At 42.7% G+C, this 17,086-nt stretch overlaps 1 protein-coding gene across 1 annotated transcript in view; it reads right to left on the minus strand.

Annotated features, from left to right (window-relative positions):
- trub1 (TruB pseudouridine (psi) synthase family member 1) overlaps positions 1 to 15,255 on the minus strand; it is a 69,360-nt gene extending 54,105 nt beyond the window's left edge. The window contains 3 exon segments of the mRNA XM_085994426.1: positions 7,611 to 7,666; positions 9,270 to 9,365; positions 15,047 to 15,255. Of these exon segments, the coding sequence (XP_085850552.1) occupies positions 7,611 to 7,666; positions 9,270 to 9,365; positions 15,047 to 15,179 (285 nt within the window). The 5' untranslated portion in view covers positions 15,180 to 15,255.
- Positions 15,256 to 17,086: the final 1,831 nt, after the last annotated feature.

Here is a 17,086-nt window from a genome sequence, read left to right on the forward strand (position 1 = left end):
TTTGTTCCTCACCTGAGGGTAATGTTTTTATTTTTTTTGTCAAATTGTACCATAGAGAGCTAAGTTCAAGTGCCTCTACCCTGCGCCACCACCGAATACCATTTTGGAAAACAAAGTCTTCCACAGAATCCAAGGGCTGGATTTTACTTACTGAGATGCGTTGGGGGCGGGACCGCTGCCTTCCGGGTTCTAGTCCCGCCCCCAGCGATGTCTGACGAAGAGACGCTTTTTTGCCCTGATTGGCCTCGTTAAGCCCGCCCTGCAGGCTTGCCAGCCAATTAAGGGAAAGCCGGTGTCAGATGACGACACTTCATCTGCCGGTTTTCTTAAAAAGGCATATGCACCACACTTGTTTGACAGACGATTTGACAGTGTTTGACAGCATTGAGGTGCTGTCAAACACTGACAATCACTGTCCAAAGGTGAGCCCTTGCACCCAGGCTCTCCAATTACTCTCCTTAGGATGAAACAGATGGCAGCTGCAGCTGAGATTGCAGAAGCCATCTGTCACTTCTCCCGATATGAGGCAACACAAACAAGTCACATCTTGTCACCTGCAGAGACAACTAACCACATTAAAAATTACTTTCCCAACATGTCCTTACCTCTGATACTAACCACTGTCCCATTGCATCTCTCACACCACTTCTGCAGCAGTCATCCAAACACCAACGTAACAAGAAACCCATAGCACGCCTCACTTACCCTGGCGGGGTTCCCCGATGTCGGAAGGCCCGCAGCAGCAGTCGAAAAATTGGGAAAAGTCTCTTAACTGCCTGTTAACAGGCATTTAAGTGGCGATTATCCTCTTCCCACCGCTAGGAGTTGGGCCCCTGTGCAAATCGGGGACCCGACTCCCGGGAAGACTGGTTGGAGGCAGGTTGGGAGCGGGTTTGGGACCCGCTCCTATTTTTGGGGATTTCCCAGCAGTGCTGCCTCCAAACCCGCTTCCTCAGGGCTGGTAAAATCCAGCCCCAAAGTTAAAAAAAGTGGTAGAGGTGATGTGATCTGAGCCAGATTCTGCTTTCAAAAAAGACATCCACTAAAAGCACACATTCCAGCCTTCCTCATTACTTCTGCCTCTCCCAAGTCAGAGGTCACAGTGACCCAGTGTAGTGGTGCTATCCAACACTGCTTCACTACTTCTAGCTCAGCACACAGACATCAAATCCGGTTTGTACTAATTGCATTTACCGACTGAGGCATCGGAGAAGCCCATTTATGTCCTTTCCCCATCACTTTCCTTGTACAGACTACTCCCTCAATTGGAGTCCTTTATCATGGTTCAGTGGTTAATGCGGAGACAACTATCAGATTGATATACAAACAGGCAATGCCAATAGCAAACACTAATAATGCTTTGATATATTTGTCCTCTAACCCTCTCTACAGACAAGGGTTCCATTTGAAATGAAGTATGGAAAGACATTGATTATATCAGCTCAAAACCAAGATACAGTAGCTGGCAGCTGAATAAATGTTCACCTTTGTAGCTCAATCTTTAACCTTGCAAACCTTTGCAGCTTTTTTTTTAATCTGAAAATTACAAAATACATTAACCCTTCAAGTATAGAATTTACTGCAATGCATCAAAAAACCCAGCAGCTACACTACATGTCTATCAAGATTAATTCCTTAGAGATGTATAAATTTTCCAACAATGTGTCATGTTGATGTGTGCTGAAATCTGAATGACTTAGTGCTGAAAATTTCAGTGCACTGCGTATATTTACATACAAGATACACCCCACCCCCCCTCCACTTTCTAGCAACCCTGATGGCAATTTCTTTATCACCATCCCCAAAGCTTTCAATCATAGAAGAAGCCATACCTTCAAACGGGAGATTCAATTTTTTCTCTCTCCCCCCCTGCCCCCCCCGATCAGTCACCACACTCCCTCCAGCATGGGGAAATTAATTTAATGTGCTGCAGAGAGTGGCGCAGGAGACAGTTGTGGAATGGGAGGTCAGTGCTGCAGACAGTGAAACGATATAGATCTATCAATCCAGTGGGTGAGTAATCTGCGTAAGAGGACTGCCCCGGGTAGTCTTTCCTTCGCTTTATCAGTTATGCTTGCTTTACAACAAAAGGAAACATGCAAGAAGGAAGATTAGAAAATATTTTTAGTGCTGCATTTGCCGACTAGCTCGGTGCACAATGAGTAGGAGCCAAACACAGCGAGTCCCAATCACAACACGAGCACCTGGCACAATGCCAAAAAGACGTTTTCTGACCTTCCTTCTTACATGGGTCCTTCTGTTTCAAAGGAAGCATAACTGAAAAGGAAAGATTACCAGAGGAATACTCTCTGTAGAAAGCACCCTATTACCTGCAACTATATAGAAGACAACACCCCCTACTTTAACAGGGACACAAATTTCATCTCATACTGTAATAATTCCATGTTTCTATTATTAAAATAAATGTATGTCCACGAGAACATGCAGGAAGTGTAGTTTTACTGCTAGTATGGAGGGTGTGGGCGCCCGGGGGTGAGAATGAGGTGATGAGTGACATGGCGTCACCCACGATGCTCACATGCCAATCACAATTTATCAACCTCTTGTACTGGCAGTGACTTTTGTATTGGTCAAGAGTCAAGTGTTCCAAAAGCTATTTAGAGAAAAGCATACTTTTGTACTAGAGTTTTTAAAATTAAAATATATATAAATGGTGAGATTCTCACTGGCTGTAGTTATACTGTAGCTGATATACAGCAAAACTACTGCAAGTTGATCTTTGAGTGGTGGTATCACTTGCATGAATACTGACCAGATTAGATCAGCACCAGAAGGAATTATTCCCGATGCTTTGGGACGAAAAGCCTCACCATCAAAAATGTAGGCCCGTAATCCAAAAGGATCTAATTTTTAAATGGGGTATTTAACAGCGATATTACTGTGGAAGAGCCAAAGTTTTCATCAGTTTCCTGATTTCACAGATTACACTGATTGTCAGCTGTGGGTGGAGGGGGGGGTGGTGGTGTTTGGGTCCACAGCACTGCTAGTGCCGTCGGAGCAGTCAATAGCTGACTACAACTTCATGATTTCTGCGTTAGGATGCGCATGCGCTACATCTTGAAGTTGCAATCAGTTTCCATGCAAATTCCGGGTCAAAGTAGAGCTTTATGACTGACAACTTTAGGATTACTAAAGCTGAAGGCAATTCTGTAGATTTACAAAAGATAGCATGGAATACAGATAGCTAGGTGGTGCAGTGGGCTAGATTATATTTTCACCTCGAGAGCCTGGATTTGAATTAAATCAAAATTGAAGAGATGAAAATCTGCACTTTCAGATAGCTGTAATGGAGTCACAGCCCAGTTCCTAGCCAGTAAAGGCCGACGCAGAAAAACGCTTACAATTCAGCATGAAAGTGGCAGCCTCATTCTGATGCCACAGGAACGACTATTGCAAAAACATGATCTTATTGAGTGGCAGAGCAGGCTCAAGGGGCCGTATGACCTACTCCTGCTCCTAATTCTTATGTTCTTACAAATTACTCTTGCAAGACGCTAGAAAGGCAAGGCTATTGATAGGGCCACAAAATTCTATGCTTGTGGAGAAGTTAGCTTTCGCAATGCGACACTCAAAAATATCCTTATTTTACATTAAGGCTACTAAAACATCCAGTACTAAAATGAACACTTTAAACAGAAGTTTAAAAAACTTTTTTACTCTGTCTCACCTCTCTCCTTTTCGATTTTTAACATTTGCATTACCTCACTTAAATATTAAACTTGCGTATCGTTCCAGCACCTCCATAGGTGTCCTCATTCCAGAGTGGAGAGACCCACATCAATAAAATCTGCGCCTTAACTGGCTGAATAGCCTGCAAACCTGATCAGGCATCACACCTCATGCAATATTAAAGGATTGACTTATTCATGTTATTGAAATTATTTTTTTTTCCAAATGAGATGTCGAGCACTTTGCTGGCTTGAGACAATTCACTGATGGCCCAGGTACTGTCATAAATGAGTTATTTTGTTGGCAGCACCCCAATGATGTATTGGCATTAATGTCGAGCTAACAGTGCATTCACTCTAATGGCCTTGGCAATTAACCAGCAGGCAAGCCATTTTCTGCTTTGTACAAAACTCAAAGAGCAGACACTACTTTCATGTCAACATCAAGATAATCATAAGAGATCTGGCTTGTTATGATGATTGTATCAAAGAGGCATTCAGAAAACTGGCCAACAGCCCTAGGAATTTTTTTTTTTTTTTTTTTTTTTTTTTAAATACGATGCTGCTCAGTATGTTGTGGCTCTGCAGCATTGCTCAGATTCTGGCAGTGTAATGGGGCAGAATGCAAACATACCTAGTGTGACACCAAGTTCATTTGACATACCATTACCAGGGCCTGCTGTTTACTGACCCTAACATGCCCACATACCATGTAACTCCTAGTTGCCAGCCCCAGCCTTCTCACCTTCTTTGCCACTGGGTTTTGTCTCACCCACAGGCCTACTCTCTGTTTGGTATAGTGAGGGAATGGGGAGGGTCAGAAAGAAAGTTGGGGGGGGGGGAAAGTGTAGGAAAGGGCTGAGACAAAGGAGCGAGACTGAAAGGGGAGTAAGGTGAAAACACGATAGGCTGAGGCATGGCTTGATGGGGTTGAGGGAGATGGGGAGTATAGAGCTTGAGTTGAGTTGTGGGGGCCTGGGTTATAGGGCAACAGTCGACGAGGAAGAGAGAGAAATGAATAGGGGAAAGAATGAGTGGAGAAAAGAATAGGAGCAAGGGGGAGCTATCAATTGCAAACAGTAAGCCAGACAATGGCAACGGACTTTGGGGGGGGGGGGAAATGGATAAGCACAAGGAACAGAATTATTGGATGGGTTGAGGGCCACAGGGCATAACAATAAACTGGACATGATGGGCGGGAAATCAACAAGGTACAAAGGGGCAGGCAGGCAGCATACAGAGCACAAGCAGATATTCGGAAGAGGCAATTGGTTGCAATGGCAGGAAACAGTCTTCAACTCTCCATGTCCCTGCACTCCACCCACACAAACATGACCTGAAATCCTGTCTGCAGCCCTGGTCACATGCATGATTTGGCTCAACCCCCCCCACACCAAAAGCAATCCCACACCCAGAGTTGCATCCCAACCCAGTACCCACCACCCTACTAAATCCTTCTCATGACTAGCATCCCGCAGCCACCACTGTGAAAATACGGTTTGCATCACTGATGGCTTCCTCCTCTATAACGCCATACCACCCGAGAAGGAGAAAAGCACAACAGAAGAGAAATGAAGAGAAAAGAAGGCAATATGTAAGGATGAGAGAGATGGACAGTTAGCAATACCACAGAAGATCAACTAGTAATACATTAAACATCTTTCATCTAGCACACACTTTCTGTTCATTACATTTTTGCCATCATATTTTGCGGATTGAACAGCAGCAAATCAGAGCTCAGGAGGTAGTTAATGTGCGAATGAAAAACGATGAGAGCAGCTGGAAAACTGCCGAGAATCTACCAAGGACTTATGAAAATAAATCAATCCTGAATGACCAGTCAGGGGAATCTGCTATTGAAAAAAAGTGCACCAATTAAATCATACAAAATACATTTTGGAAAAAAATCTGGTCACTTCCCCCCCCGCCGCCCCAGCCCTCAGTAACTGAAATTTCCATCGTCTAAAGTAGCGTTTGATTCAAAATATCAAAAAATTAATTTTCACAATAACATGATAGCCACTGTGCGCCTTTTAATACCTTCATTAAAGTTTTTATTTTAAGGCCTCAGCCTCTTAATAGCCTGGGCTTGGACTTGATACTTTTATCTAGAGATATAGCTGTGTTAGCTGAAGGCAGATTCTGCAGTCTGAGCATTTGCAGCGTGCACAATTCCCTAGGATGCCTTTCACTACCTCAGGACGTTCCAAAGCGCTTTGCAGCCAATGAAGTACCATTTGAAGTGGAGTCAATGTTGCAAATGTAGGAAATGTGGCAGCCAACTTGTGCACAAGCTCCCACAAACAGCAATGAGATATTAACAAGATAATCTGTTTTTAGTGGTGTTAGTTGAGGGATAAATATAGGATAGTGTCATGGAATCTTTTACACCCACCTGAGGGGGAAGACAAGGCCTCAATTTAATCTCATTACTGGAATGTTTTTATTCAGCTTTCAACTACTTGGTTGTTTTTCAAAATTATTTGAAGATAAAAGTTAGGTTGCATTCTGAAAGCTTTACAGGAAACTTTTTTTTATCTGGCACCGACGGGACCGACGTGGTGCCGGTTCATCAAAAATTCCGGATAACCGAACGCTATAGTAAAAGATAGGGAGAGCTGACAGCTCCGTATAAAGCAACAAACCCTGTTGCTTAGCAACAAGTGTAGAACAATGGCCACAAGTTCCAAGCGTCTCTGTAGCTTAGCAACAGCTGCAGCCACACCCTTGCACAGCAACAGACGGAGGAGGGCAAATACAATATGAAGTAAAACCTACTCCTGAATTTTGCCGGTTAACCGAGATTTCTGGTTATTTAGGTGCCGGTAAATCGAAAATTTCCTGTATTTAGATACAGTTTAGTGTTTTTTTTTAAACAGAGGGTGTTGTATATAAATTAAGAAGAAACAATGGCACAGTACTACATCCTAGTACTCTTGATTTTAGATATTTTTCATCTAGTACTGCAAATTCACCTGGGACAACATTCTATTGTAGGACTTATTGGAGTTGAATTTAAAACTAAATGTGAAATTAAATATAATGATGGTGATGAAGTGGTTGCTCAAATATGCATTACTGTAATCAGAAAGTACAGTAAATGTGAAAAACCACAATTGCTGTCTGCGCCCCAAGATAAACTTGGGCTTGAATTGATGCAGAGAAGAGCCACTTGCTTATGGATCACTTCCTTTGGAACTAAATTTAGATCCAGATCAAAATGAGCTTTTGAAGTATTGTCATGAGTTCACTCCTTGCCAAAGCTAAGAATGCAACTCTTTTCTCTCAGCTTTTGCTCTGTCACACAGATAAGAGCTCTGGGAGCTTGCACAGCTTTCCTCCAATATTTCTAAATTGAGGCCTGTACATTTTATGAAGAGAAGCAGGTGCTGCCCAGGGAAGGAAATGTAGACACAATTGTCTATTATTAAAGTTACAAGACTAATTCTATAATATGTGAACTATCAAGTAAAGTTTCAATGAGTGATAAATATTAGTGTCAAGACTATTTTAAGGAAGATTATTTAAGTCTTTTGTCTCCACTGTCCTATTACCATCTCGTCTGGTTTTGAATACCTCTTAATGTCTCTACTTCTTTTTCTATCGCAGCCCTGCCTTCGATCTATTTCATTTCCTTTCCAGTTTTGAAAAAGGGTTCACCCGAAACGTCGACTAATTTCTCTCCACGGATGTTGCCTGGCCTGCTGAGTTTTTCCAGCATTTTCTGTTGTTATTAAATAAAACTATGTTAGCTATATTGACATATTTATAGTTTATACTTTCATTAAAACAGTACAATCAAATGCACTTGAAGTGTACACCAGCTGCTCAGAGAAACATTTGAGAGAGAATTAAATGTTGAAGCTCTCGATTCAGTGAAATCAGAAACAAATCATACCCTTCATAAACAACTGCACTTACCTTGGAGCCCGACAACATTCCAGTGAGCATTTTGGTCCCTTTTCCAATGCCAACCACTGAAGTCAAATAATAAAGGAAAGCAGTAATTATTTTAATGTGGAGATAAAAAGAAATGCAGCAAATCTGAAATGAAAACAGGAAAGGCTGGAAGTGTGGTGCAGCATGCTGATCAGGAAACAGGTCTCAGGGCTATAATGGATAAATAAATCTATGAAGCCATCAGTACAGGGCTCAGCTGCAGTTAACCGAAAGCTGGAGTACAAATCAAAAGAGACTTGTATTGTTGCTGTGTAACTCATTGGTTAGACCTCATCTGGACTACTGTGTGCAAGTCTGGTCACAATCATAGGAAAAATATTATTGCTCGTAACAAGCAGCATAGATGATTCGGAAATCAGAAATTTAAATTCTGAGGAAAAGTTAAGTGTGAAATCTTGGGCACTAATCTTCAAGAAAACATTGCTGTGTTGGAATGGAGAAGTGTGACAAGGATGATTCCAAAACTTAGTGTTCCAAGTCCTGAAAAGGGTCTCATTGAATTAAACTTGTTTTTATTGAAGAAAAATAAAATCAAGAGGGGGTATTACCCAGGTCTTTATGTAAATGGAAGCAGATTTTTCAAAGATATAGAAAATAGAAGTACAAATAGGACAAGCCTCAAGCAAGACTGGAGAGTGGAGACTAGATAATTCTATTTCAATCACAGTAGGACCCCACCTACTGAAGTGGTCCAGTCAATTATCTGTTCAATCAGTAGTGCCACTGGCACATGATTGATTGCCTGCCCACTTAAACCCAATGCTCCTACCCACTTACACCTGATGGCCCAGAATTTGCGGTCGAGATGACTGTGACCTGGCAGCGTTCGTCATCATTCCGCCTCCGAAACTGACCACAACTTCGGGAATTGACGCATGCAGAAATCCTGAAATTGCGGTCTGTTATTGACCGCTCCGAAACAGGCTGTGCTGTGCGCACCCCCTCCCCCCCCGCAGAGCCGGCAATCAGCCAAATCAGGGACCTGATAAAAACATTGCCTCTTCCACAGTAAATATGCTGTTAAATTCCCCACTGAAAGTTGGACCCAAAGGGATTAGGTGTAACTGGGGTTTTAACAGCAATATTTCTGCTAAACAAATGTTAAGGGCCTGGAAAACTAATTTTAATTTTGTGCAGTGTGGAATTTGTCAATTTTAATAAAGCGTACTTCGGGGCCAGCTGCGAGCGGCTTAGACTGCAAATTCCGGGCCAATGTTTCTAAAGGCTTCCCCAGTCATTTCTCCACCTAGCTGCACCTTAATTTTAAATCAGCAGAATGTTTTAAAGTTCAGCTGCTTTTCACTTCCTCGCACCCAATATTGAAGGGTGTTGTCAGCTAGTACAGTGACCAGCTGGTCTTACAATGAGCATGCATTTTGCTGCACTCACCAACACTGTTTAAAATTAGAGCCAGAATTAAAATGCTGATAAACATAGCAAGCACGTGTTGACTGCAAGTTACTGTAATCCCCAATTTGTAATGCGTGTCTACTGATACGGACAGTTATTTTCGAACATGGCAACAAAAAGAGTGGAGTGTGACAACAGCACCCAAGAAGTCAACCAATACATAGCTAATGCTTATCCATGCCTACAAAATATGTTTCCCCCCCACCTTACCAAGCACTCCTGATGCTGCACTGTCGAGGGTTCCTCCATGTCCCAGCTTCAGAAATTGTTTCTTTCTTTTCATTTGATTTTGCTGGATGCCAGCTTCTGTTTGAACAACACAATTAAAATGTCAGACTACACACCATGACATAGCACTGTTTCGTTTAAAATTCATTTAGAATCTTAATATCATGGCACCTTTAAAATATAATTGTATAACAGTTTTAACCAGTGTTTTGTTCCGTCCATTTGTTGGAATTTACACGGTGCCACCAATGCCCACTATCACATGGACTGCAGTGGTTGAAGGTAGTCCACCGTAATTTTCTCATCGCCCTTGCCAGCAATGTCTACATTCTGAGAATGAACATTAAAAGAAGTGGTGTTGGTGAAATATAGGGTACGGGTTTTCAACTCCGTTCAGGGTTGAAGAAGTAACTGAAGTTTCACGATAGCAAAATACTGCAGATGCTGGAAATCCAAAATAACAACAGAAAATGCTGGAAAAACTCAGCAGGCCAGGCAACATCTGTGGAGAGAAATTAGAGTCGACATTTCGGGTCTAACCCTTTCTCAAAACTGGAAAGGAAATGAAATAGATCGAAAGGCAGGGCTGGGAGAGAACAAAAGTGAAGAGACATTAAGAGGTATTCAAAACGAGACGGTGATGGGACTAGTGGAGACAAAAGACGGAACACCTCTGTTCAGTCCGTAAGGGTGACCCCAAGCTTCCGGTCGCCTGTCATTTTAATTCACCGCCCCATTCCCACTCGGACCTCACCGTCCTTGGCCTCTTGCATTGTTCCACGGAGGCTCAACGTAAACTCGAGGAACAGCACCTCATCTTCCGATTAGGCACTTTACAGCCTTCCGGACTCAATATCGAGTTCAACAATTTCAGATCATAACCTCGGCCCCTATTACATTTTTACTTATATTTTCTATCCACCCCTTTGTTTTGGGTTTTCCCTCCCCCCCCCCTTTTTTCTCTCTCCCACATGGCAGCTGTCTCTCATTCTGCCAGAACATTTCACACCTAATCTGAGCCGTCTTTTGTCTCCACTAGTCCCATCACCATCTCGTCTGGTTTTGAATACCTCTTAATGTCTCTTCACTTCTTTTGTTCTATCGCAGCCCTGCCTTTCGATCTATTTCATTTCCTTTCCAGTTTTGAAAAAGGGTTAGACCCGAAATGTCGACTATTTTCTCTCCACGGATGTTGCCTGGCCTGAGTTTTTCCAGCATTTTCTGTTATAACTGAAGTTTCACATTGGTTTGATTCAGTGGAGCGAACAACGGGATCCTCATCAATTTCCAGTCTTCATGTTTTAAATTGCATTAGGTCTGGAAGCAGAAGGATTCTCTCCAACCTGCTTATTTGGCAAACAATTAGTTTAGCCATCCAGCACCAGATCTGGCTGGACCACATCAAACACTATTGGGCCTCGTTCTCTGCCAAAACTACACACTACTCCAGGGTCATCCGGGAGAGAAAAAGAGAACACCCAGCTTATTTTCTCCGCTACCAAGCATCTCCTTAAACCCCTCGCCCATGCCCCCATCCACCCTCTATATTAAGTGCAAAGAGCTCATGGACTTCTTTATCACTCACATTGAGACCACTTGCTCAGCAGCTTCTGCTGTTTCCCCACCAAGCCAAACCTCCCCCGAGGCTCCTAACCTAGCACTGATTCGGTGTTTTTCTCCAGTTTCTCTATCGCCTCTCTGAACATATCTTGTCCCTTTATCCCATTCGCATTACACTGCTGATGACTCGGCTCCCCTTCCTGGCCCCCATGCGAGCTGACTTGGCAAATGGATCTCTCTTTTCAGCTAACATCCCCTTTGTTTTCAAAACCACCATCACTATCCCTCTTCAAAAAAAACACCCTCAACTCCCTCTGTCCTTGCAAACTACCGCCCCATCTCCAACCTCCCTTTCCTCTCCAAAGTCATTGAACATGTTGTCGCCTCACAAATCTGTGCCCATCTTTCCCGCAACTCCATGATTGAATCCCTTCAATCAGGTTTCCATCCCAGCCACAGCACTGAAGTGCCCTTGACCAAAGTTACAAATGACAGTCTGTGATTGCGACTGTGGCACAGCATGCCTCCTCCTCTCTGCAACCTTTGACACAATCGACAACACTATCTTCCTCCAACGCCTTTCCTCCGCTGTCCAGCTCAGTGGAACCACCCTCGCTTGGTTTCCATTCTTACCCAATCACAGCCAGAGCATCTGCAGTCATGGCTTCTTTCCACTCCTGCACGTTATCTCTGGAAATCTGGTGGCCCCTCCTCTTCATACTGCCCTTGGCGACATCATCTGAAGACATGGGGTTAGGTTCCACATGTATGCTGGCAACCAATGTTCCCTCTAAGCTGCGCATCTGCCAGTCCCGCGCAACCCACGACCGGCTTTTCTAATGTTAAATTTCGCATATATGCTAAACTGTGAATGGGCCGCTCACCCAAAAAAATTAGTGGGAACATTGCTGACAACACCCAGCTCTCCCTCTGCACCAGATCTCTCGACACTGTTCTTAAAACTCACCTCTTTAACCAAGATTTTAGTCACCAAATATCTCCTTTTATGTTTTTTAACAAATATTTTGGTCTGATTACGCCTCTGTAAAGTGTCTTGGGAGTGTTTTTCTACTTTAAAGTCACCATATAAATGCAAATCGTTGTTCCCAATCAGGATATAGCATTCCATTACTGAATGAGTATAAACTTAATTGAACACAGACATTACTGACGATTAAAATTGGGCTTTGAAAAATCTCATTCTGCTACCAACCTATCCAGTCATCTTCATTACTTGTTTGCCCCCAAGATAAATCAGTTGCAATTACCAAGCCGAGGAACTGAATATTTGTAGCTGAACCGTGACCAATATTATAGCCAATGATTCATTGTCAGCTGTGGCTCAGTTAGTAGTACACTCACCTCTGGTTGTGGGTTCAAGTCCCACTCCAGGGACTTGAGCACATAAAGCTAGGCTGACACTCCAGTGCAGTCTTTCAGATGAGATGTTAAACCGAGGTCCCGTCTGCTCTCAGGTGGACATAAAAAATCCCAAGGCACTATTTCGAATAAGAGCAGGGGAGTTATCCCCGGTGCCCTGGCCAATATTTATCCCTCAATCAACATATCAAAAACAGATTTTCTGGTCATTATCACATTGCTGTTTGTGGGAGCTTGCTGTGCGCAAATTGGCTGCCGCGTTTCCTACGTTACAACAGTGACTCCACTTCAAAAGTACTTCATTGGCTGGAAAGCGCTTCGAGACGTCTGGTGGTCGTGAAAGGCGCTATATAAATGCAAGTCTTTCTTTTAACGGCTCTCTTATTTTGTATGTGGTGCACTCAGCATTAACATAGCACAGAATTTGTCTGATCATCAATTCTGCTAATGTCTATCTTCAGTGCTTAGCTACCATTTGTTTCTCCAGATGTAGCTACCGCTCTGTAGTTTACGGTGTCCTTAGTAAATGCGTCACCTTTGATGACATCTACCATCTAACAAACAGTGGCACCACACATAAATATGAGACCTTTGTTTAAGTACTACACCGATGAACAGTTTTTTTTTTATCATGACCTACTATTTGTATCCTCTGATCACCCACCCAGTTCAATACCTTCCTGGATGTGCCAGAAAAGGTCAGATTCACAATAAGGAGGAACGCCACCTCTTAACATTGAAATGTTATGGGCTACTGCGGATACTCTGTGCTTAATGGGAAAAGTCATTCCATTTCCAGGCCCTCACGATGTGACCATTTTGCTCTGAAGTCAATTGACAACCAGAGAGCAGGTTCTTGCAATTATAATACTGCAATAGCTTCTCATTCACTATGGTTTCCAATTGCTTTGACACAATGGCAGCAGTGCATACCATAAAGACGCCAATTGTGAGTGCATCACAGCCAAGTTTGATCTTGTCCTGCTGATGTCCAGATAATGCACTTTCACAAAATACAGATATGGGAGGCCTATCAACCCTTTTTAGTTCAATCAATAAAGGAAACAAGTAGCTCCCTTATCACGTCGTCTAACTGGAAATTGAATGAATCTAAGGGTTTCACCTTCACTGTCCTAACATTTCATGCGTCGATCACTCAAGTTCTTCTCGACATCTGCCCTACATTGTCCTTTCACCAGTTTACCTCCCCTTGTTCCAATGCTTTGATTTACTTCTTGTACTACAGATTTAATTTCCCTATGCCAAATATCATTTTATACTCAAGGTCCCCTCTCAGTCACATCTTTTCAAGACATAAGAGCCCCAATTTCTCTCCCATAACAAATCGTTTCACACCAGAAACCATCCCCCAATGGCGTAAATGTTTACCGTGTCTTGGAAAGCCAAAACAAAAACACCATTCTCAAGGTGCAATTTGAACAGGGCACTGTACACTCTTTGCATTTATACCTTCCAGCTTATATTTCAGTTATTTAGCAATACATTAAAGAAAAAACTTACACTTATATAGCACCTTTCACAATGTCCCAAAGTACTTCACAGCCAATTAAGTACTTTTGAACTGATGTAACATAGGGAAATGCAACAGTCAATTTGCACATAGCGAGGTCCCATAAATAGCTGAAATAAATGAGTAGATAATCTCTTTTTTAGCCACACTGGTTGAAGGATAAATGTTAGCCACGATAACATAACTCCCCTGCTCTTCTTCCAATAGTGTTCAATCTACATCATTAAAAACAGATAGCTCATTGCTGTTTGCAGGACCGTGCACTGCACAAACTGGCTGGCGTGTTTGCCTGCATTACAACAATGACTACACTTCCGAAGTACTTCACTGACTGTAAAACATTGAGGCGTCCCGAGGTTATGAAAGGGGCTAAATAAATGCAAGTCCTTTCCTTTCGGATTCAAGGAGTGTGCTACCTCTGAACCAAAGCTGGCACGAACAGCCCCGATTTTAAAATTCTCATCCTTGCGTTCAAATCCCTCCATGGCCTCATCCCTCCCTAGCTCTGTAACCTCCTCCAGCCCTACAACCCTCCTCCATTTTGCACACGTGAAACACTTATTTCCTCCCAATGTGAAATACCTTGCACTTTGTCTGAAATGAGTTGCATCTACCACTGTTTTAACTGTCAAGGGTCACTGTAGTGATCAAAACCAGCAACTTTGGCCAATTTAAGCCAAATGTTCATCCCCGGCCACTGCTCGAGTGAAATCAGCTGACCAATGTCACAACATTATGCAGTGAATTTACTGCCAGTCATCAGCAGCTTACAAACTAAGTTGAATAATTATGATAAAAAGATAACATTTCAATAACTCAACAATGTAGGCAAGCTACAGCACCCCCTAGACAAGTTCTGCAACAGTTTTCCAAGCAGGATCATATAAGAACTGAACCCATTCAAAGACTCCCGAAAAACGCAACACCACCCTTTTATAAAAAAAAATGCAGCTCCTCCAGTCAGTGGGCAGGCAATATTTATATTATACTGTTTATACATCAGGAGCTGGCAAACAGTGAAGTACACAGCTATGCCAACTCCTAAATATAAAATGTGTTAAATAATACTGATTGCAGATTTGTTCCACTCCCGCTTCGTAACATGGATTTGCTAGACTTCGGGAAATGTTTATTTTTCAAGATACTAATATTAAATGCATGCTAGATGACGAAAACGATGCAAAACACTTAAACGTTTCCAATAACCTGGTTAATTTTAGGGTGAAAGCCTATTCGTGACGTAGTGGTACTTCACGGTGCAAATAAAAGGTTAAAAACCGTTTTATACCTTTCAAAAGCTTAGCTTTCAGGAGATTTAGCACGTCTGCTGAAGTGGGGCCTTTCTTTTTGTGAACAGCAAAGAGCCCATTGAGACCCTGCAGTTTTTCAGCCACTGCAATGGAGCCCGAGCTACCGGCCATGTTGCCTCAGCGCCCAAAAAAACGCCGCCTCCACCCTGACGGCGCGCTCCTTCTGCGTCACCGGGGGGGGGAGCGGCGCCTTCTGGGACATGTAGTCATACGGCGCGCTCTTTCTACGTCATCTGCGGCCCGGCCCCTTCTGGGACTTGTAGTCTCACCGCGATTTGGAGTTCGGCCCCAGACTGCACACCGCGCGCAGCAACATTCACAACACTAAAGTCAGCCAGATGTGATTGAAGTGGCTTTGGAAATCAATGGCAATTATAAGAAAAGCATGCATCTTACAATTAAAAACACACCTGTCAGCGTCTGAAAAAATAAGAAAAATAAAGATCAACTTTTCTGTTGGAAAGGGTCCCTGTTACATAGTTATGTTGGAACTACATTGTACAAGTGTACTAACACTCAAATCAAGTGTAGCAGCACTACGATGCTGGGAAAGTAGTGCGCAGGCACCGCACAGGACTTGGAAATATCACCCCGCACCATGCGGCAGGCAGCCATTAGAACACAAATAAAACAGTAGTTATAAATACAAACTACCGAGTCCAGAGTCGTCTTTACAAAGCACTACGAGCGCTAGAAGACATAACAGTCCCCACCTGAAATGTTTACCTATCTTACTTCTTTTCCAAATGCCCGCAGCACTGATGTATATTTCTGCATTTTCTCTTTTAATTTAGACTAACAGACTTCATCTGGGTTGATTACAGGTCTCTGTGATGATTGGTTATTAATCTGACCTGTCTCTTTAAGGCCACAGCTCAAGTATTCCCTGTGACGTGTGCTGTGGCAAATCTAACAATTATAACAAGGCTGAAAATTTGACCCTTGGGGTAAAGACCATCCACATTCCCCCTCAGCACCTCAAATTGCCAAATGTCAAATACCAACACTTACTGGCATCGCCAGAATGCTCAAATGTAACAACTTACCTCTCCTGATGGTTCCAACTGATCGCTCTATTTCTTCAACACCCACTGACACGCCTTTCTTAGTTAGCACTTACCTCCTCAGCTTCGGACCGTCAAATTTTTCACCCAGGTCCAAGGATATCGCACTTGACAGCCTAGTCATATAAGACCCTGCTTGACCCTGCAATGGCTTTCCCCTTGGGATACTGGGGTCAACGCCCATAAGGCATCCATTATCAAAGTATATAATATAAATAAATTGGAAAAGATTTGTATTACGTTGTTCCACACAATCTTAATTCTATTTCATGCAATCTTAGCTGTGTATTGGGCTGGATTTTGCTGTAGAAATAATGGTGAGTTTAACAGCATTCACCGTTATTAAAAAGTGTAAATTGGACAGCAACTTCCGGTGACCCCACGTGTAGTTAAACGCGGAAATCAGGAAGTTGCTGTCTGAGATGCCCTGTTCCTCCAGAAGCTCCGCTATAACAGTATCTCACTGAGAGACTCACCATTGGCATACATGAAACGGCGTGAAGTTGCTGTATTTACGTGATACCCACTAAACTTGCCAGAAAAAGTTAGGGCTTGTCCATTCCAGCGTAAGTAATATTTTAACGGTGTGATAAGTCTTAATTACTGCCAAACAACCTCCTGGCACTGAAAATTAACTTTTACACGTGTGGAGTCTCATTCCTTCAGATTTTAATTATTGTTGGAGATTTTTAAAAATTAAAACTTTTAATTTTTTTTTACTTTCTCTTTCTGGCTCTTTTATCTCTCTTTTTCTCTTAATCCAATTTTTGTTTCCCTCTATTTCGCTTTCTGTACCTAATTTGACATTGAATTAAATATTCTAACTGACACTTCCTGGTTCAGACTCTGCTGCTCATTAATGATTCTTCATAGAAACATAGAAGATAGGAGCAGGAGTAGGCCATTTGGCCCCTCGGGCCTGCTCCGCCATTCAATGAGATCATGGCTGATCAT

The sequence above is a fragment of the Somniosus microcephalus genome, chromosome 8 (genome assembly GCF_052327205.1).
Source record: "Somniosus microcephalus isolate GS21.2 chromosome 8, FLI_Smic_1.0, whole genome shotgun sequence".
Taxonomy (NCBI): Eukaryota; Metazoa; Chordata; class Chondrichthyes; order Squaliformes; family Somniosidae; genus Somniosus; species Somniosus microcephalus.